At 43.4% G+C, this 21466-nt stretch overlaps 1 protein-coding gene across 5 annotated transcripts in view; it reads right to left on the bottom strand.

The window, feature by feature from the left end:
* RPTOR (regulatory associated protein of MTOR complex 1) overlaps positions 1-21466 on the bottom strand; it is a 297098-nt gene that overhangs the window by 93550 nt on the left and 182082 nt on the right. For all 5 annotated transcript variants that reach the window (XM_042840943.2, XM_042840944.2, XM_065562859.1 and 2 more), the window contains exons 10-13: positions 16387-16462; positions 10220-10321; positions 6058-6141; positions 3539-3649 (exon numbers count right to left, since the gene is read on the bottom strand). In XM_042840943.2, the coding sequence (XP_042696877.1) occupies positions 3539-3649; positions 6058-6141; positions 10220-10321; positions 16387-16462 (373 nt within the window). The remainder of the gene's footprint in view (positions 1-3538; positions 3650-6057; positions 6142-10219; positions 10322-16386; positions 16463-21466) is intronic.

Below are 21466 nucleotides of genomic sequence, written 5' to 3' on the forward strand. Positions count from 1 at the left end.
CATATTAAAGTATAAACTTACCATAATCTATTGAATAATTTAAATTAAACTAAAAAATAATATTAAAGCAGCACCTTTGCTGTTAATATCTTCAAGTCAGTCATACCACTGAACTGGTATAAGTCATTGCTAAGAACCTGTAGCCAGAGTTTGTTGAAGGGCTAAACCAGCTTTTGACAGCAGTAGTCTCCTCTGCAGGTGCAGAGAGACTATTGTCTTCATTTCAGTTTATTCAATTAGATCAGTTCAATAACTGGTTCAAAGTTGAGAAACTGACTGGGAGTTGAAAAAGCAGTAAAGCTTGTTTTCCTCTACCAATCTACGAATAAAAATTAGATGTGCGAGGATGAGCTCTACTAGTTCTAAAATTGTGAAGGACATGGTGACCAGAATCAATCAGTTTAATACACCAACTACAGATAGTTTTAAATGGAAAACATGTTTTGATAAACTTTGTCTTGCTTATGTACCCAGCACACTTAAGATAGTTATATTTAACTAATAAAAATTTGAAAATGCTGTTTTTGTGCATTTTAACTGAATTCCAAATTCCAGCCAAATACAGCTCAACACAAATCATGAGCAAAAAATTAACCACCTAGTAAATAAGAAATGCCTCATTTACCATTTTCTATCATAAAGAATGTAAAACTGTATGTTCAGCTTTAGAATTGCTTAAATAAATATGTACAGATAGAGTATATGCACTTTAGCAAAAGAGGTGCCATATTTAGGCTACATTTTAGTTGAAAATCAACATGTTTTAAGAATTTCCAACTAATGAGAATCAACCTTTCTTTAAGAAAAATCACTAAAAAGTACAAATAAAAAACTAGATTAAAATGTATTATTTCAATCCAAGTTTACTGTTTTCTGATTTAAATCATCACTGAAATTGGTGATTTAAATCAATCCACCCTGGAGGAAGCTTCTCTGGGAAAGTGTTTGAAAATAGGAGCCAGGGCTTTTGCCTGGATGGTTGATGTAACACCAACCCTTGTAAGAAAACAGTTCCAGTTAGAAATGTGGCTTGCCCATTCACGCATACACACTCCTGCTGTACTCTAACACTGTAGCAGTAGTGATTCAGTGCAGTCTAATTAATCCTTCAGTCAACACAATGAAAAACAGCCTTTCATGACTGCCTTCAGCATCTGAGAATACTTTCACTTACATTCTCAGGGCATACCCCTGCAGTTGTCATTTCCATCATAAATCTTATAAAATAACTATTTCTGAAAGCACTACATTCACATAGGAGAGTGCTCTTCACAGCCAAAATACTACACGACACACTGCTGTATCTATCGACTAAGAGCTACATTACCCCTACCCCTTTTATCCCTTTCATTTCTGGATCCTGCAGATATTGGTCTTGCATTACATATTTTTCATTTTTATTCTTAGAGAGATGAGGGTGAAAATGGGTGTGTGTGTGTGTGGGGGGGGGGGGGGCGGCGAGATAAAAGTCCTATAAAGTTACAGGGATTTTAATATTTATTGTGGGCATAATCATTACACAGTCTTTTGATCATCTTAATAAGCCAAAGATGTCTCATCAAGCGCATTTAGGCAAGTCTCTGCCCAGTCCAGGCTGGAAGGATGATTCTAGGCTTATTTTTAAAACAGTTCATGAAATCACTGAGTATTTCCTCTGATAAGCAGGACAAACCCTTCACTGGCATGTTTGTTTCCACTGTGGTGCGTGCTAATTAAGTTGATTCTACAATATCCCGATTATGTATTGTACCGGTCTCTGGGGCTGAAGCTGCATGGAGGAGCATGCATCAAAACTAAGCTTTTCAATATGAGTTTTAAGATTAATAATTTTCATTTTCCTTGCCATTCGAAAGCCTCTTAAGATGTTAACTAAAATATATTTATAAAACTAAATATGACAGTGCTCGATCAAGAGAGAAAGAATTCCAACAAATCCAATATCATTCCTTATGCTACAAACAAGAGAAAAGATCATGAAAATACACAACCAACATTAAAACAGGAAGACTCCAACTTTAAAAAAGCAGTTGATGCAATTTTACGTCAACTAATAACTGCACCTGCAATTAATTGTAGGTGTCAAACCAGGAAACTACATGTATCACTGCACATTTGCAGCTGCAATTAACTAACTGTTCAAATATTTGTACCAAAAAATAGACTCTTTATTAAGGCCATCCTCAAAAATCATGATCCCAGTTTTAAGCCTTGTCCTGAAGGATGCCAAAGAAGTACCAGTGTGTGTCGTGAGAGGGAGAAGTCCAGAATTATGGGCCGTGTAGAAGTAGCCCAGTGTCCTGTCCGTTCTGAACTCTTCAGCACTTCCAAGCCCACCAATGCCAGCTGTCATTGCAGCTCAGAGAACAAGACCAGATTAGATTTAGAGCAACACTGGTAGCTAAACTCTCCAAAGAACTAGTTTTATTCTATTTCTAGGACGGCTTTAGAGATGCTGATGATCACCACGTGTTTAAGATGAGTTTGGAGACTGTTCTTGCCCAGGTGGAGGCAAAGTCTGACCAAATGTTCTCAACCAGTTTAGCAAACAGAACATGAGCCCCCAATATGAACTAGGCCACTGTAACAGACATTTACCTACAGCACTTATAGGCTATGCTATGCTTACTGCAGAATGTAGACTACAGGCACTGCATGTGTAGCGATACGTCATAGTGACAGGTAGGCTGCGTCCACACTTGTTACTCTGTATGTAGCTACATGCAGCAGCAAAAGGCTCTGGCCGTAGGGAAAGGCTCCGGCAGCAAGGCGCTGCCGGAGCCTTTCCCCGCTGCCTCCCCCACGACAGAGCCTTTCCCTGCTGGCGGAGCCTTCCATTATGGCAGAGAAAGGGTGACGCAGCGGGGAGGCAGCAGGACACTGGATTGCTAAAAACAGCAGTGTTGATGCAGGTGGCACTGCTTGGGCGTGTAGAGAACTGCGTAGAGTACATACCCTGGGGGTTCAGGTGTACAGAGCACTCTACTCACCTAAGGTATGGCTCACTGTCTACGCTACTACTTAGACCTGTGCTGGCTGGACCTGCAGTGTCTGTACTCTACAAGCTGTCACTAAGGGTGGATGTACCCACAGAACGTAGGTCACCCTGACACAAAAAGAAGCATGATTGAAAAATGGAATTTCTTCCAATTAAAGTGAGATTTCAGCATGAATGAGGGATAAACTGAGAGACATTTCACTTCATGCAGATGGGAATAACTTCCTTAATGAGCTGGTGATCACTTGCAAAAAAGTCCAGTGAATGGGCAGGTAGCTAAATGAGCCATTTCAAATCAGGCTTGTCACTGCATCAATGGGGATTTCACATTCAGAAATTCTCAGCAGGCAACTCTAATGCACTAGTAACTTCACAGGTGGGAACTCCTACGAAATGAATACATTGGTTTTAAATCCAGCCTCCTGCATTTCATTGTAGATTGTACTGTCTGCCTCCAACTTTAAAGCAATTGGCTAAGGAAGAGAACAATAAAGGATGTTCCTGGAAACAAATAAAAAGCAGTAACACTTCAAGATTACTCACACTGTCCACCGCAAGAATTTTGGCCCAGATGAAGACAAGAAGTGGTCTCAGTTCCCGAGCTGAACTCTGAAGCAGCTTCAGCACATAAGGGAAAATGCCAACAGAGAGCGCCTGGGGAGAAAGGTAGAACAGCGAATTACCATAAGTCTCCAAGACCCCCGCAGGAGGAGAGCTGGACAGGTGTCAGGATTGCAGCCTTTACGTAGATGCTACATATTTATGGCACATATGGGAAATCTGGTAGAAATTAATATCATACATTTATAGTAAAGAGGGGACTCCTGTGTAGTTATTTATCTCTGATTTTATTCCTGGATGTCCCCAGATATTTGGCCCGCTGAGATGATGAGTTAATTTAACACCAGCTTTTATTCGTTACAGCATGTGATTCTTCACGCCTCATGACGTGCCACTTTCCTCCCTCAGATGGGGCTATTTGCTCCCACAAGTAAACAGATTGTAAAAACTCATTAATTACAGCCCTTCCACTGGAAATCATACATGCCTCCCACACTTACAGAGGCTTTTAAATAAGCAACTTGTACAGTATTAGAGACTAATAGCAGGCAGGAGGACACATAGCTAGTTAAATTGTTTAGCATTTCACCATTACTGAGTGGTTACTATAGATAGTCTATACAAGTGCAGTGCAAAATAAACCTGAAGGGAAGAATTCTGTCCCCCTACTCCAGCACCTATATGCTAGACCAGTGATGTATAAGGGCTGTGAACAGCCCACAGGGGGTAAGGCGGAAGTCCTCCCTTCACAGGCACTGCACTGGGTTGCCATAGGCCATGCACGGTATAAAGCTAGTGAAGAAGGACCCCGGCACACACTGCTATGGTGAGTCTGGCTTACAATGCAGGCCATAGGAGCACAAGGGAGGCAACAGTAATTTCAAGTCAGCACCATGAATTGCTCATGTTTTGGCTCCTGCAGCAGCTTGCAATCCAGAGAGTTTAAAGCCACCTTTGACTCCCCTCCCTCCTAGGGCTATGCCTTCTGTGCTATCAGGGCCGGCTCCAGGCACCAGCCCTCCAAGCATGTGCTTGGGGAGGCACCTGGAGGGGGGCGGCGCTCACCCGGGGAGAGCGGGGCCGTGGCCAGGCTCGCCGCCCTTCCCCGGTGCTCTGGCTGGCCGGGGAGAGCGGGGCCGCGGCCGGGCTTGCCGCCCTCCCACCAGCGCTTTGGTTGGCCGGGGCCGCCCTCCCCCGGCGCTCTGGCCGGCCGGGGCCGCCCTCCCCCGGCGCTCTGGCTGGCTGGGGAGAGTGGACCCGCGGCCGGGCTCGCCGCCCGGCGCTCCAACCAGTGGGGGAGAGCGGGCCCCAGCCGGGCTCGCTACCCTCCCCACAGCGCTCCGGCCGGCCGGGGAGAGCGGGGCCACAGCCGGGCTCGGCGCCCTCCTCTGCCGCGCTCCCAGCAAAAAAAGCCAGAGCCGGCCCTGTGTGCTATGCTTCCAGAAGGTGCAGAACAGAATCTGACCTAAGTAGTGTGGGAACAGGTCTGGGAGGAGGATGAAAGAGAAAAATCTGTGAAGGTCCCATTACATCCCTGCTGTCAGAGTCTCACCAGCACCCTCTGCTAACAGAAGGCACCTGAAATCATTCACATTTGTATTTCAAGTGACACTCCTGTCCCATTCGTATTTATTACCCACACGGTGCTAGGCACTTTCCAAATGCAGAAGGCGGCTGTCCGTGCCCTGGACAGCTCACACGATCTAAAAAGACCAAATGGATGAAGGACGAGACTAAAGAGATACAGCATACAAGTCAAGTGACCAGGGGGATGATAGACAACTGGCTAGTTCCATGTTTAATTTAGTTTATATGATAGTTTATAAACCATCCCAGCCGTTCTAGCCATTTTAAACTCTTACTTTGTTAATGAAAATATTTTTATATATTAAAAAAATTAATTAACTACCCCCAAACTGCTCCTTGCCCAGTTGTAGCTAGTTCAGACCAAGCCCAGCTGTTTGACCTTCTCCCTCAATCCAAGCTGCCATCCTCTCAAGTGCATCTTCCCAGGCATGAAGGACAGGTGAAACAAATATGTCTGATCCCATAACTTCCTGGGGGTGAACTTGTTTCTTAGCAAAAGGAAATGCTCATGATTGTTACTTGGGTTCAGGGACTTCATTTCATCTGGATAATTAGTTCCACAGGTCTCACATGCCCATTAGATGCTGTCCGTGTCTCCACATGTACTTTTATGCAGAAGCCATCACTATTCATAATCTCAGCTGAAGAGAAGGAGCAAAACATGGACAACGTGGACTAAAGCTGACATGGACTAAATATAAAGGACTCTCAGCAGCTTCCAAATCCTGCTTAAGCTCTGGCAACCTGGTTTATGTTGACCTCAAGGCCACCTGACTGCTGTCAGATACTGATCAGTGCTCCAAACTCAGGGCATATTTTCCACACCCTGCATTCATAAATCATCCTTCAGACCATATTGTCTACACTGAAAAAAATCACTCCCTTTCAAAGGGCCAGTGCAACATTGTACGCACCAAGCTAACGGCCCAGGGACCCAGGTCCAGAAATCTTCCCAACAAGTCAAGAGCTCGCAGCCGATGCACCTGGCTCAGCAGCACCTGCAGAGAGAGGGGGAAAACAAAGATTAGTGCCATGAACGGAAAGCCGTGTAACAGCCAGGCACGTATAACGAGACCTCACAGAGGCTCCACGCTCAGACACAACAGCCTCGTCTAAGGCTTAAGTTTCAAGCCAGTGAATAACGTTGAAAGGCAAGAGAGCTGACTGGCTGGAGCTTGTCCCATCAGCGCTATCTGGGTAACAGTCATCTTCTAATGCAGCAATGCTCCCCTCTGGAAAGTTTTATGCAGACATATGCACATGTTTTTTTCTTGGAATGCAGTTTGTTTTCCCAACTCTAGGAAAGTGGGATTTCTGACACATGCCATCTGCTCACATCTCTCTCTGGCACAGAAGCAGCGATCCAGCACAGGCCTGCTAGAAGCAGCCATTCGGGCTGTGAAATGTTCTCTCCTGATTTACAGAGGGAAGAAAGGAGACAAAGCAGGAGCAGGATGGCATCCAGTGGAAGTGTTCGGGATGAGCAGTAAGCCCGATCTCCCATTACCCAAAACAACTCGGAAGCAGAAATAAGTTTTTGCTATCCTTGGCAAATGGATGTCAGAGACTAAGGATTTAAGCAAGGGGTCACATTAGTCTTCAATAAAAATCTTATTAAAACAGAATTTGATGCCGATAATGAGAGTTCTACTGGCTTATATTTACAGTGGTGTGAAATATGCACAGATTGAGACCTCCAGACGTGAATCTCTTTACCAGATGTAAGATTTTGGAATGCAATGTTTAATCCTCTGTTTAAAACGAGTAATATCCCCCAGTATAGATCATGGCAGAAGCTCCCTGATTTGGCTCCACAATTTGCCCCCTCATTCCCCCCCCCCCATTATTTGGTGGTCTTCCACTTTAAAAGTTAAACAGCAGTAACTAATACTGCTGGGTCATGCTTCATACTGCGGCCCACGAGAGCGACACTAAGGTTCATGCGGAGGGCCAGAAGGAAAGGATGGCATTTGTGTGAGGCTACAGACAGCATACTGACCTTTCACCTCTTAATAATGCTCCAATCCCAATATAGGTCAAAAGAGAAAGGACTTTGGTCATCGCACCCTAGCTGGCATCTGTCGACACCATAAAACCGCTTATAATTTGGCACAATTAGCAGTGTGCTCAGAAGAGGCCTGGCATTAGTATCAGGGAGCGCTGTTCTAGACAGTAGCAGAGATTAGAGGGGGTAGGGCAAGACAGGACTGAGAGTAAGAGAGGGTGGTGCAGGCTAGGTGTAAGGTGCATTGGCAGAGAAAGCTGAGAGCAGGTGGGCTGTGCATATTAATCCCTTTCATAAGAATTAAATAAATCCACAAATTCTGTCAAAGACAGGAAAAAAATTAGATGCAATTTTAAAAGGGTTTCTAAATGATCATGCATCTTACTGCTGTTAATATCACAGAGGCATGTATAAAATAAAATATCTCCAAGATTTAATTAAACTTGCAATTCATTATCTGAGAAAAGTATCGGGGTCTCTTTTATGCACATCCACTTTCCTGAAGCAAAGCGGCACAATGACCTGAAGACAAAAGTGATATGGACACAGGAGCCTTGTGACAATAATGATATGAGCTTAAAAGAAACCAGGAGGGAGATATTGCTATAAGAACTGCATCTTCATACCAACTGCATAGGGGTAATCTCTCCATTCCCTAAAAGGATACAACATCATTTCTAACCAGAAGAGGGGGGCTGCAGGGGCATTTAGAGGTCTGGATTACAAATCAGTTTGGTTTGTTAGATCCAACAACTACACACAGGCCTGGCTCCAGGGTTTTTGCCACCCCAAGCGGCGGGAAAAAATAAAAAAAGCTGCAGTTGCAATCGGCGGCACTCCAGCAGCAGCTCCACCGCGCCGCTTTCTTCTTCGGCAGGAATTCGGCGGCAGGTGCTTCCCTCCGAGAGGGACCCGCCGCCGAATTGCCGCCGAACAGCCCGATGTGCCGCCCCTTCCCCTTGGCTGCCCCAAGCACCTGCTTGCTGGGCTGGTGCCTGGTGCTGGCCCTGACTACACATAACTCTCAATAGCTGTCCAGCAACAGGGAGCCCTGCTCAAGGTTAGAAGCAGGCAGCATTTTGAAATCTGGAGCACCAAGCTGATAAGGAGGGAAGTGGATCTGAAAAAGCCAAGGAAGCCTGAGCATGCAAGTTGCAGTGCTGCCTAGGCATGGGAGGATAATTGATGGATAACGGGGTCCAGGCGTTAGCATTAAAGCTCCGAGGTAATGCAGGATAGAAGAAATCAGGTCAATGCAGCAGCAGCAGCTGCCATTATTACAGGGCAACACTGCATGAAACAAAAACTTGCTCTGCATCTCCTATTTACCTCCGTGGGGCAAGTGTTAATCCTGTCTATCTGCACTCTCACAGCCTGGAAAAGAAGTGCCTCTGCTCCGGCTTGTTTCAGACTCTCAGACTGAATGCGCTAACTTTTCTCTTTGTAAAGTTCTCCTCTCGCTTTTCTCTGAATCAGAAATCTGGCTTTGTCAGATCTTCCCCCGAGAGAGCAGTGATTCTAAATGGACTGCAATGTTTATAAGTCAATAAAAGACCATTTACAAAAGGACTGATTTCCGGTCCTCGGCAGAACCAGGTTTCCCATGTCTGGCACCATGCCTGTGGCACTCACATGCCCGTCTCTCCAGGGATACATTCGCAGCAATGTACCTCTTTAGGCCACAGGGGTGCAGTTCAGTAGACATAAGATCTATGTGACACGGCATTCAAGAGGGGGTTGAAATGTGCACCCTTCCCCCTCCCAATCGTTCACGGACACATCACAACTCAAACAACAATCCCCATTTATAAAGCAGCGTGTGAACACATTTCCCTCCACACACTGCAATGCTTTAACGTTTACAGTGGTCACGCTGCTCTATCCTAGTCTCACCTTTTGAGATGATGGAAGCATGTTCCTGAACCAGGTGAAATCTCAATACCGCTGCAAGATTAATTACCAGAAGAGCTTCCTAGTGCCAACTAATTCAGTGGAAGGCAGAGGACATAATGCCAGAGAAGAAACCTGCCGGCTTCCATTGCAGTGACAGAGATAAACAGCACATCTCTTTTTCCAACCGATCTCAGCCTCAGGAGGCTCAGAAAAATTAAGATTTGGTCTCCAAAAGATTGATGGTACTGTCTGTTAGTGGGAAGGCGAGTCTTCTTCCATGATGGGGATGGAAAACAAATGTCCCTGGACATGTGGAAGACTAGGACCCCATTCCTTTGAGTGGGAGCGGATCTATAGTTTTCGACCTAAGGGAAAAGTGACCAAAGCTGCCTTGATGAGGATTTGCATTTGGGGGTGTAGGTGGGCATTCTGCCTTCGCTCCCCAGGACACTTGGTTTAAGATGAGATTCTAGGGCTCCCCAGGGTTCGCTCTGAAACTGTATTTTTCCCTTTCTATAGATGAACTCAGACCACCCCAAGCAGATAGGAAGGAGTGCAGAGGAGCAGCAGTGGCCTTCTGAGCCTCATGCCTGTGCTGCTTCCCAATACACGCCAGCTGTGATACTTTGAACCCTTTCCTGTACTTGTACCAGACCCTCTTTCCCTGTTAGGGGACAGACACAGGAACCATTCACTCGTCACGTAGACTGCAGCAGCGCCTGCTTTGCAAATGCAGAAAGAAGACAACGTCCCTGCCTCACAGAACTAGCAGGTGTGATGGGAAGGTACGGGAGGAAGCAATACAGCAAATGCACCATTCTGGGAAAAAGCTTTGCTGATTCACAGCTAAATAGGAGAGGACGAGGGAGCTTGATGCTGTTGAAGTGCTACTAGACGACAGCAAGAATTTATATGCTTCTCTGAAGGTGTAGAGGTGGGGGGGACAAAGAGATAAGACAAATGTGTCTATCAGCAAGGGTCTAGCAAACACACAATCAAGTTCAATTAGTCCTGAATGAACCCACGTAATTTATGTACCCAAACATCATCTGGCTGAGTGCACGGCACTCGGCAGGCAGGGAAAGACATGCATGTAAACACATTCACATGAGTGCCCAGGAGTCTCAGCAGTGCCAGCTAGCTTAACTCACTACCTGGCCCTTGCCCAAGCGACTCACCTGCAGAACTATTGGCAGTTGTTCTGGCGGGTTCCGGTTCTCCACTCCCATCGTTAGCCACACCTGGAATGCTGTTAGCTGCTCAGCAAAGAATGGGCTGTGCTGTTGGAACGAGAATACAGAAGTGAATTTTGAGCTGTCCTCTTTATGAGGGTGTGCACCTGTGTGATGTTTGTCTGCTCCTAGACCACGTGAGACCACAGGCTTTGGCATCAATTAACTAGTATGGTGTGTTGTTCCCAACAACTATTCCTTTCAATTAAGGCACATAACGACTAAAAAGGATTTCTCAAACACCGATCTCATGCATCCTCACACAGCACAGGAAATATGCCCGACTCCCCTGCCCATTTGTTTTAAAGAAGGGCAGGGGAAAAGGAAAAATAAGGTGGGTGAAGATCTCTTGAGTAAAAAGGTTTAGGGAAAATTTGAACATGTTTTTCCACATGCAGAGTAGAGAGAGCAGCAGTTAATTTATCTTCCTGTAGAGGCAGTTCCACTTATTTAATGCATGGCTCTGCCTTTGCCAAGTCCAAGGTGAAAATAATCGAGCAAGAATGAAAAAGATGTGTGCCCCGTCTCATGCTCCCCGGGCTGCCTTACAGCTCCTCTGAAAAAGGCTGGTGATTCAAAGATGAAGTTTTGGGGCTGTATAGAGGGTTGCTTTTTACAAAAAAAAAAAAAAAAATCCCTTCATTCCCTCACATCCACTGATCCTGGTGGTGATCGGCAGAGTATCTAAGGCTTCAAGTATGCAAACAAGAAGAATCTGAAACAACTACTTATAATAATGAATTCCCTGATTCAGCAGGTAAGATCTTAGCAATGTAGGGAAATAAGCCGGGAACTGACTTGTGGAGTACTGCAGAATGGAATCCAAGAGGAGATTGGCAGGGGCGAGGGATAGCTCAGTGGTTTGAGCATTGGCCTGCTAAACCCAGGGTTGTGAGTTCAATCCTTGAGGGGGCCACTTAGAGATCTGGGGCAAAAATCAGTACTTGGTCCTGCTAGTGAAGGCAGGGGGCTGGACTCAATGACCTTTCAAGGTCCCTTCCAGTTCTAGGAGATAGGATATCTCCATTAATTTATAATTTAATTTATTTTTTATTTATAGATGCTATTATAGGAAAAAAGGATGAAAACACTGCTCAGTACTTGGAAAACATTTGAGATAACTGTACACAGGACCAACCTGAATAAAGGAATCTGGAATTAATCACATTTGGATTAACAACTAAAAAATGTAGGGGAGTTTTCTCTAAATCTGAGCTATTCATACACTGCGTTACAAACAATAACAATGGCTGTGTTCTGATAGAAAACTACTCAAAGAGACCACAGAGTGCTAACGGAACAACTGCTTTCAAGCATTTGTAGTGAGAACTGTGCTGGTCTCTGTCCCTAGACACAAGGGGAATGGTGTGAAGGATAACCAAAAAAAAAGCAGTGGAAGTGCTAAATACTCCGAGTGGCAGAAAGTGTTACTGTGGTGGTCCTATAAACAGGGTGAGCGCCCAGGCGTCCTTATAGATCAACAACAGAAATGCACAGTGTAGTCTCAGTCTGAGATTTGTCATTTTTGTGGCATATTAGACGGAGGTTATTGGTGCCTGTTTTGGAGTGCAATGTGTGTCTGTGTACAGAATATAAAGTGAGAGGCAAAGAGACAATACATTTACACTGACTGCTTCATGAATGAGGTTAGGAACTATGCATCGCAAAAGGCAAAGAAGCAAATGAGTTAGATAGTCCTAAATTCCTCTTTATAAATCACCTTTCTACCCCATATACCCTTCCTAAAGGGGAATAGATGTGAGAGGCAGTCCACCCTACAATTTCAGACAACTCCTTTGATCTAAGCCTATAATCCTATTGTGTGCTGGGAGTAACCCATCACAACGTGCAGGAGTAGCTCATGGCTGCTGGAGAATCTCATTCAGATCAGATCACGGCATACTTAGTGTTAGAAAGTGGAGACACCGGAAGTGGCATTTCCTCATTGTAAAGTGCTTTCAGATCTTCAGGTGGAAAATGCTATATAGGGCAAGCACAGGGTATTATCAATTTGTACTTGATAGTTGTGAGTGGGGTAGGCTTAAAGGGCAAGTTCATCTTGGCACTCATGGATTTTCAATACTCTTAATTTCTCTTTGCAGGGGAAATCAGTCATTTGTCTGGGATTTAATTCTAACCCCTGTGGGACCAGGAAGATGTAAAACATTGGCACAAAATGCATTGCCATTTAGGGTGACCAGACAGCAAATGTGAAAAATTAGGTCAGGACTGGGGGGTAATAGGAGTCTATATAAGATAAAGACCCCAAAATCAGGACTGTCCCTATAAAATTGGGACATCTGGTCACCCTATTGCCATTTAACTCAGCTGTGACACTAAGGGGTTCATGACAACTTGCCAGTCAGCATGGCAGGATCCCCTGCTCTAGATTCTCTTGGAAGAACAATTCCTTTTGCCTTATGTCACGTAAGGCTTGCAATACAAACGGGCTGTGAGAAAGGGCCAGCTATAGGACACAACAGCTTCCAGAATAGAACTCCATTGGGAAAAAGAACCTTCAAAGCACATTCAAGTGTGCATGCACACACAACTCCAACATGCTTCTTCCCTGGAAGAATGTGTCTAGACTACAGGCTCCTCTCCAGCAGATAACCCCGTTTTTCCAGCTTTGACTAGAGGAGAATACTCAGAAGTCAGTGGCTTATGTTTTTTATAATATGCTTTTGAAACAAAACAGCCCTGAAGAAGAGATTATCAATTACTTTATCCAGGGCTGGACTGGAATCTAAGCCCACAGTGGCCAAAAAGGCCAGAGTACAAATGGTAGCTCAGTAATCCTCTGACTCTCACTAGAGCATTTGACATCTGAGACACTGATTGCTGTTCCTGCCAGCCCCGTTATGAAACAGACTGATTAACCTTAATAAAACTTACCCCCACCCTGCATTAAACAACAATTTCTTATAGGATTAGCATTGGCTGGCAGCAGCTAACCTTGTCTGATATACAATGCTTACAATGCTTCCTGCTGGGTATAAAGCAGAGGTTGGAGGGCAGAATGTTTATTTAGAAAACAAGGAATTGATCAAGGATGTTCAGCTGTCTTTCCATTTCAATCATTTGTCAAAGCTTCGCAGTAGAAAGCAAAGCCCCTTCCACCCCCCGCCCCCAAACTGAAAAAATAAGCTTCACCTTCTTTATGTCTGTTTGACAAAGCAACACCCTCCTTCCTCTTGCAAGCTATACAGCCAGCCTTGGCCATATCAGACTTACAACACGGCATTGACTGGAGCTTGGAGGATGGCTTGTTTTCACTTCTGATTGTCTTGCTTAGGTTGTAAAGTGAATAGAGTTTGCTGGCTTCTTACCTAGTCCCTGGTGGATATTTCTCTGTTCTCACCCCTGAAACATGCCCACTCTTTACTGTAAGTCAGCTGAAGATGCCCAAGACTGCCACAGGGGCATATTATGTGCACTATCAGAGCAGCGTCACAGAACTGCAATAGCAGGGGGCAATGACATTTATTGCTATTTTACAATACAGAGTACGTATAGAAAAGGGAAGGGAATTAAAGGGTGTGTGAGCATTTACCAGCTTCACTCCCAAAAGAGCCAAAGTGTTTGTGCTGCATTCAGGCACTTGGATACAACTTCAGCCACTAAACCTACTGGGAAAATACAATTTGATAATATGCATGGACAGCAAGGTCATTACTGTAGAAACTCATTTTATTCCACGTGTGTGTGGAAGGCCGAAATCCAAAATACAAGTGTTACTAAAGGTTATACCCCATCCCTGGATACTTAGTATCATTCAAGATCCATATCCTAGGACACATTAAAACTCCTTGCATGGAAGGTTTTAGAGAAAATCATTTATGTTTCCAAGTAAATACCAGTTTCATTTCACTTGCTTGGCTGACTAGTGTTCATTTACATTAATCTATTATGGATTTATGCTATATAGATTTTGAGGTTATATTCTGGAATCTATTCAAACTGGTTGTACAGAAAGTCAAACTACCTGCAATAGGGCTAAGCAAAGATTTCTCTTCTGATGGTTTGTTTCAACTTTAACGGCCATTTAGCTTGCATGGGAATAGCTAGTTTAAAACCACACAAATTTGCATATTATCAGAGTTACTCTCTCTGAACCAGCTCAATCACAAAAGGAGTCTAGCAAATGCAGTACTTTATTCTCATAAATCTACACTGGGCTCTCAGCCAGTCACTGTAATGTATCTGGATGCATTGCAGATCAGATCCTGCTATACCTACTGAGATACAGAGTTTGCTATATAGCTATATTGCCTCTCTTATAAACTTACATTAGGATCCTAGCCCTAGAAAATGGAAGACAGACTGCAAGGCTTTTTATCTCTGTCTGCAACACTTCAACTCTCATCCTGTTTCTTCTGTCTTGATTACAGCAATCTCCAGGCATGTCTGCACTGCAAGAAAACGCTGCAGCTGGTCTAAGTCCTCTGACTTGGTCTCTGGGGCTCGTGCTGCAGGGCTATAAAATTGCAGAGTGGCTGTTTGGGCTTGACCTGGAGCCCAGGCTCTGAGACCCCACGAGTGGGGAGGGTCCCAGAGCCCAGGCAGGAGCCTAAGTCCGAACGTCTACACTACAATTTTATAGCCCCAAAACCTGTGCCTCGTGAGCCCAAGTCAGGTGATGTGAGCCAGCCATGGGGGTTTTATTGCAGTGCAGAAATACCGACCTTCTCTCTGGCCTTTCTGACAGCAACCTGCTCCCTATCAGGTCCAGTCAAACTGCTGCGGAGATAATCTGTGAATGTTACCAAAGGCACCACCATCCCAGTCTGCGAAGCTTACAGTCAAGAGAGACTGACAATACAAACACACACTGGGAACCTCAGAGCAACGTATTAATTTATCAGCTTCTTCGGATTTGTTTTAAAACATGGATGACAACAATTTATCACTAATCAAAAATTAAATTGATCAATTCATCATCTAAAAATTATGAAACTAGGAGTAGGCAGGGAATGTAGGTAGAACTATTCAAACAATGGGTCTGATTAATAAAATAAGTTATTGGGAAAGGTCATTGAAACAGAGCATGAACAAGTAAAAAACACCTCCATCTGTTTCTGGAAAAGGAGGAGATAGATCAGATAAGAAAGAAAACTGGGGTTAAGAGCAAACAAAAACGTTAGCTGGGAAAGATGTCAGAGTCTCTTATGTTCTTGGATTTGAAAACTGCTATAGGCCTGTCAAAACCAAAATAATCCCATATAGGAAACCCATATTTACTTTCCTCCAGTGACTATAATGGAGTTCATCCTCGAGCCTATCAGAACATTACGACCAACCAGACTGTAATAGTCATTATTAAAAGGTTTCCATTCAGGAGGCATCAGAAGAACATCAAGAGAAACCCATCCCATCTATAGGAATATGGGACAAATTTTATGTTAAAACATTCAGGCTCTTCGCTGCTTGAGATAATCGAAAGGGCAGCAACAAATGTAGTGAATCTCATTAATGAGACCACTTTTACTGAATCACCTCCTGTTCTAAAGAAATGGTGTAAAGTACCCCCAAACTTACCAAGTACAACTTCGCTCTGTATTATTTGAACACACCTCCATTAAACAATTCATTTTTGCAGGTTTTTACATGGTTATTAAAAATGATTGAATTGTAAATCACAGTGGTGTGCTGTATTAGTAGAAAGCTCACGTCACTGAGCTTTTTCAAACCTAGACCTAGAATCTACAGGTTTCTGCCAGTAAGAATTTCTTCCTCCCCACCAATTTTTAAAACAATGAAAACTGGCACTGAACAGAAGAAACCCTCACCTCAACTTAATTATGACATCTCACTAAGAGAGTTCTGAAGTATATGTGCACATATCACTCCATATGCCTATACGAGCAAGGTCTCTGAATTCAAGTGCATTCACTCATTCAGAAATGTTATATGCTAATGAAAGATTTTAAACTGACCCTAAGCCTACTCCTTTAAATTAGCTGATTGGCAGTTTATGATCTCCCAGGAAATGTAAGCTCCACCCAATCCTAGTTCCTTGGCTGCAAGAATTCCAGACTTAATAAAAAAGGAGATTTCATGGGCTGGAACATTGACTAATGGACACAGCACATTTCAATGCCTGAGTAACTTACCCGAAATGCAGTTCCTTCCTCTATGATTGTTGGTAATTGGGAAAGGCAAATATCAACTGCGAGGTCCCAAGCTTGCCTGGAGAAACAAGTGAGAGACAGGTCATCCTGGAATATGAGTATACAATACTGGGAGAAGTCTGAACTGCTGATTATTAGAGGATGGACAACTTATAGAGATACCAAACTGGCTTAGTTAATATGTAATAGCTCTTCAATTCTCAGGAGGCCAGTTCGTACTCATGCAAAGCAGCAACAGCAGCCCTTGTCCAGAATCACAACACACCGCACAATCTCAGTAAGCATACTACTTCTATATAAAGACTAAATTCCCTCTAATCTAAAAGGCAGGCAGATTTATTTGATGTTCTACTTTTCTGCCCCTGTGTTTATATGGCACAACATGTGTATTTTTATAAACTGAAAAAATAACAATCCTGGATTGACTGTAAATTGGAAGGAGGAAGTTCTTACATTACAACTCCACTGTTCAGTGAGACCTGTAGTTAGTTGGCATATTTCTAGCACAATTCAAAGGTAAAAAACCATGGAACTCCCACTGACATTAATGGAGTCTGGCATCTTGTTGCTCATGTGCGACACTGTATGACTGCCACTTAGTACTTCCAGGCTTGGCAGACACACAACTCTTCATGAAATGTTGATATTAACTATCTACTTAACTAGAAAACGAATCTGTGCCTGCTCTTGTTTTAACTGGAACAGCCACTTTTTAAAGTGAACTTTCATGTTCTCATTATCAAATTCTCATTGCTGTCTTATTAATATCCACCAGCAGGGGACAGCTCCAACATGACCCATAATCCTAAAGCACACACTTCTAAGGTGCCGAGTACATCCTTTCGAAGATTAGCTTCCAGTCTATTAGGCATGCCAATATGCTTCATCAAGAATTACTCCTGTTGACAGGCCCTGCGAGTCACAACTCACTAATACACTGACAGGATCATGATAAAGCTTCTCTTCAAAACTCTAGACTTGGAAATTCTGTACTGTTGAAGGGTGGCCTTATCTGCATTAATCCTACTCTGATCTGGGTTTTGCATGGCTACCTTGTTTAAGGAGATTTGTTGTACACATTTGTGCTGGTGATACGTATACAATGAGCCAAGGAAAAACATAGGGAAATAGTTGAAAGATCTTAGGGATCAGTCTTGTTAAGTTGTACACTGTAACAGAAGTTTTATGGGGGAGGGACTTGGAAATCTACCAGAAGTGACTAATTATCAAGCAACTGCTCAAAAGACATCCAGTGATTTTTATGGGTACGCAATAGAAGGAGAATTAATGCCCTTGAAATGAGGCAAGTTACTCAGGCAAGAGGTAAGTCAGCACTGGCCAAACTGCCAGTATACCACCCTTGGCAAAGTGCTGATTTCACAAGTGTTTCATATTTTCATAGAATTTAAGGCCAGAAGGGACCACTAGATCATCTACTCTGACCTCCCGCATATCAAAGGTCATTAAAGTTCACTCAGATATCCCTATATTAATCCCAATTACTTTAGTTAGACTAAAGCATTTCAGTCCTACAGAGACCACATTGTTGTGTGCCACAGGCGGAGAACAGAAGGGGCCAATGCCTGAAACGGCAAGGAATTGATTAGTTGAGACAAACCGAGAGGATCCTAGCAGAGAAAGGCTCCATGCCACAGAGGAAGGTGTAAACCCCCTAAAGTCTTTGCCATTCTAACTTGGGGGAAATTCCCAGGCAACCAGTTTGATCCTGAGAATGTAAGCAAGACACATCAGCCAGATATTTAGGAAAGAGGATTCTCTGTACCACTTCAGAGCACTGATCCATCCCATCTCCAGCTGTGGTCAATCTCTGATGTTTCAGAGTAAGGCACCAACCCAAATACATTTGAAAAATTGTGCCTCAAGGGAAAAATTCCTTCCTGACATCTGCAGGCAACTGGCTGAAGCTCTGAAGCATGGGATTTGATTACAGTTATCTTATTGCAAAGCTTCAAGTCTTACCAGCATGTTAAGGGCAATGTAGGCAGCCATGTTCTTCCAAAGGCCTACGAAGGACAAGGATGAACAGGAAGATTCACAGATTCCAAGGCTAGCTGCCCCAATGAGCATAGGTCATAAAATTTCTCCCAGCAGCTGGATTAAAGCATATATTTTAGCAAGATTTCTAATCTCATTTTAAAGACTTCAAGGAAAGTCAAGTCAACCAATTCCCCTGGTAAACTGTTCCAATGTTTTATCACCCTCACTGCTAGGAAATTACATCTTATTTCAAGGTTGAATTTGTCTAACTTCAGCTTGCACCCACTGGAACTTGTTACACCGTTAACGGTAAGATTGAAAAGCCCCACCCCACCCCACTCAATGTCTTTTTCACATATAATTCCTAGACACAGTGATCGAGTCACCTCTTTGTCTTCCCTTCTATAAACTGAATAAATCAAGCTCCTCACACCCCACACTGCAAAAAATAATCTAGCCCCTGGATTATTCTGCTTGATATTCCCCTGTTTATACATCCAAGTATTGCATTAGCCTTTTCACCACAGAACTGCACTGAGAGCTCATGTTGACGTGATTATCTACCTAAGTCACTGCTTTCCAATACACAGTCTCCCATCCTGTAAGTAACCACCTGCATTCTTTGTTCCCAGATGTACTTTCTTGCATATGGCTATATTAACATACATTTTGTTGGATTGTGACCATTGAACCAGGTGATTCAGATCACTAACAGTAACCTGTCCTCCTCATTATTTACTAGACCACCAATAGTTGTGTCATCTGCAAACTTTACCAGCGAAGATTTTATATCATTGTCTAGATTGTTGATAATATAAAATAGCATTGGACGAAGAACCAGTTCCTGTGGGACCCTGACAGAAACAGCTCCGCTCATTGCTATCCCCCCATTAACAACTACATTCCGAGATCTGTCAGCAAGACAGTTTTTAATCCATCTAACGTGTGCCCTGTTAATTCCATATGATTCAAGTTTAATACAAATGTCATGTGGTACTAAGGGCTTGACCACTTGGAGGCAGCGTGTAAATCTACAGCGCACTAAGTCACTGTTTGGCCCTGCTACCATGCACTAAAAGTTCGCTGGGAAATAGCAGCTTGTCAAAGCACACCACGGAACTTTTCATGCATGGCAGACTAGTGTGCTGTAAATTTACATTCCAGTTTGCCACGCACTAAGTGTCCGTGTGGACAAGCACTTAATCAAATGCCTTGGAGAAATCTAAGTATACTATGTCAATACCATTGCCTTTATCAACAAGACCTGTAATCTTGTTAAATTAACAGGTCTATTTGACGAGACCTACCTGCAGTGAAACCATGCTGACTGGCATTCATTGTATTTTTAGCCACTAATTCTTTGTTAAACGTGTTCCAAATTAATCATTCCATTATTTTACCCGAGATCAACATCAGGTTAGCCAGTCAATAGTTCCTTTGGGATCCCTTTTATCCTTTTGTAAACAAATGAGCAGACCTCTAATTCTTTGCATTTCCCCAGTACTCCAAGATTTCTTAAAAATTAACGTTAGCGGTTGGCTCAGAGAGCTCCTCAGCTAGTTCCTTCAAGACTCTTGGGTTTAAGTTACCCGGGGTCTGTTGATTTAAAAAAATTGAATAGTAGCGAATGCTGCCTTGCACCTTCCTTTATTACAGGCGATAAAGTTTCTATTTCATACACAACATCACATGAAATGGATATATCCTCCTACTTCATTTCAAATACAGAACAGTGATCTCTATTGAACATTTACCAGCTCATCTGATGTTTTGTCACATGGGCTGCTACTCTTCTAGGGAAACATTTTCTGAAGCACCCAAGTTCCATTTTTAAAAATCTTAATGGAACTTATGCTCCAAAGTGCCTAAGTCTCTTCTGAAACACGGGATTGAGGCACTTTTGCAATGTTTATCCTCTCACCCTCTTCAAAACTCATTTAAGACATTTCTCGATTTAGCATTTGAACCCTGTCATTTTAAGATGACAGGCTAGGGACTTAAACTGCTGCACCACCACCAAAGAGTGTTTTATACAGTAACTAATTTATTCACTAGACAGAATTGCTCCTCCTTGGCTCATGGGCATAGCATTAACATCAAGAGGCTAAGCAATTTTTCTTTGTCAAGGAACATTTGCAAACGTAAGACTAGAGGTGATAATCAATAAACTGGATTTTAGTTATCTATTCTAATAACTTCTTAAATCTTAATAATCCCCCTGCACTACCAAGCAGAGATACTACTGGAAGAGCAATTCACTAGGAGAGTCCATTCCATTAGCCAAGCCACCAGCTGCTTACAATTAGAAAAATCTACACGTTCAGGATGAAGAAAGAATTTTTTTAAAAAGACCTTTTCCCCATTGATCCAAAACATGTAATTTGTTTCAATAGCCCCAACCCTGCCATCCTCCTTCACCATGTTCACCTCTCACTTGGCAAAAGGCTACCAATATAATTAAGAGGTAACGGGGAGATAATCAAAACCACTTCAAGGCACAGGCAATAAATGGTTCCCACATGCTCAATAAATGCCCAGGCTGTAGGCAAAATGGTTAGTCAGAGCTGCTGAGGGAAATATTTAGTCCTGGTTGAGGCAGAAGCAAAGTAAATTATTGTAGTTATTATATATAAGGATTCTTTGACTCCGACCAAAGGATGAGTATTTCTAACTGTAGGGGCTGAAAAGAGTCGGGGAGGCCTCCTTAAGAGAAGGGACTCTGGGCGTATGTCTACACTGCAAGAAAAGACCTGCAGCTGGCCCACAAGGGGTTGGGTCTCGGATCCTGGACTCCAGCCTGAGCCCAAACATCTATGCTGCCATTGTTAGCCCTTCAGTCCGATCCCCATGAGCCTGAGCCAGTTGACCCGGGCTCTGAGATTCGGTGCCATGGGTTTTTTTATTGATGTGTAGACGTAGCCTCAGATATTAAGAGAAGCCATACGTAGCACCTTTGAGATGAACTATTAAACTCTGGTTTACTAGATGAGGATGAAAAGGATCAGGGGAGGAGAAGCACAACTGTCTGAAATGTGCTGCTTATAAAGGATGCTGCATAGGTCAT

Source organism: Chrysemys picta, chromosome 12 (assembly GCF_011386835.1).
Source record: "Chrysemys picta bellii isolate R12L10 chromosome 12, ASM1138683v2, whole genome shotgun sequence".
NCBI lineage: Eukaryota > Metazoa > Chordata > Testudines > Emydidae > Chrysemys > Chrysemys picta.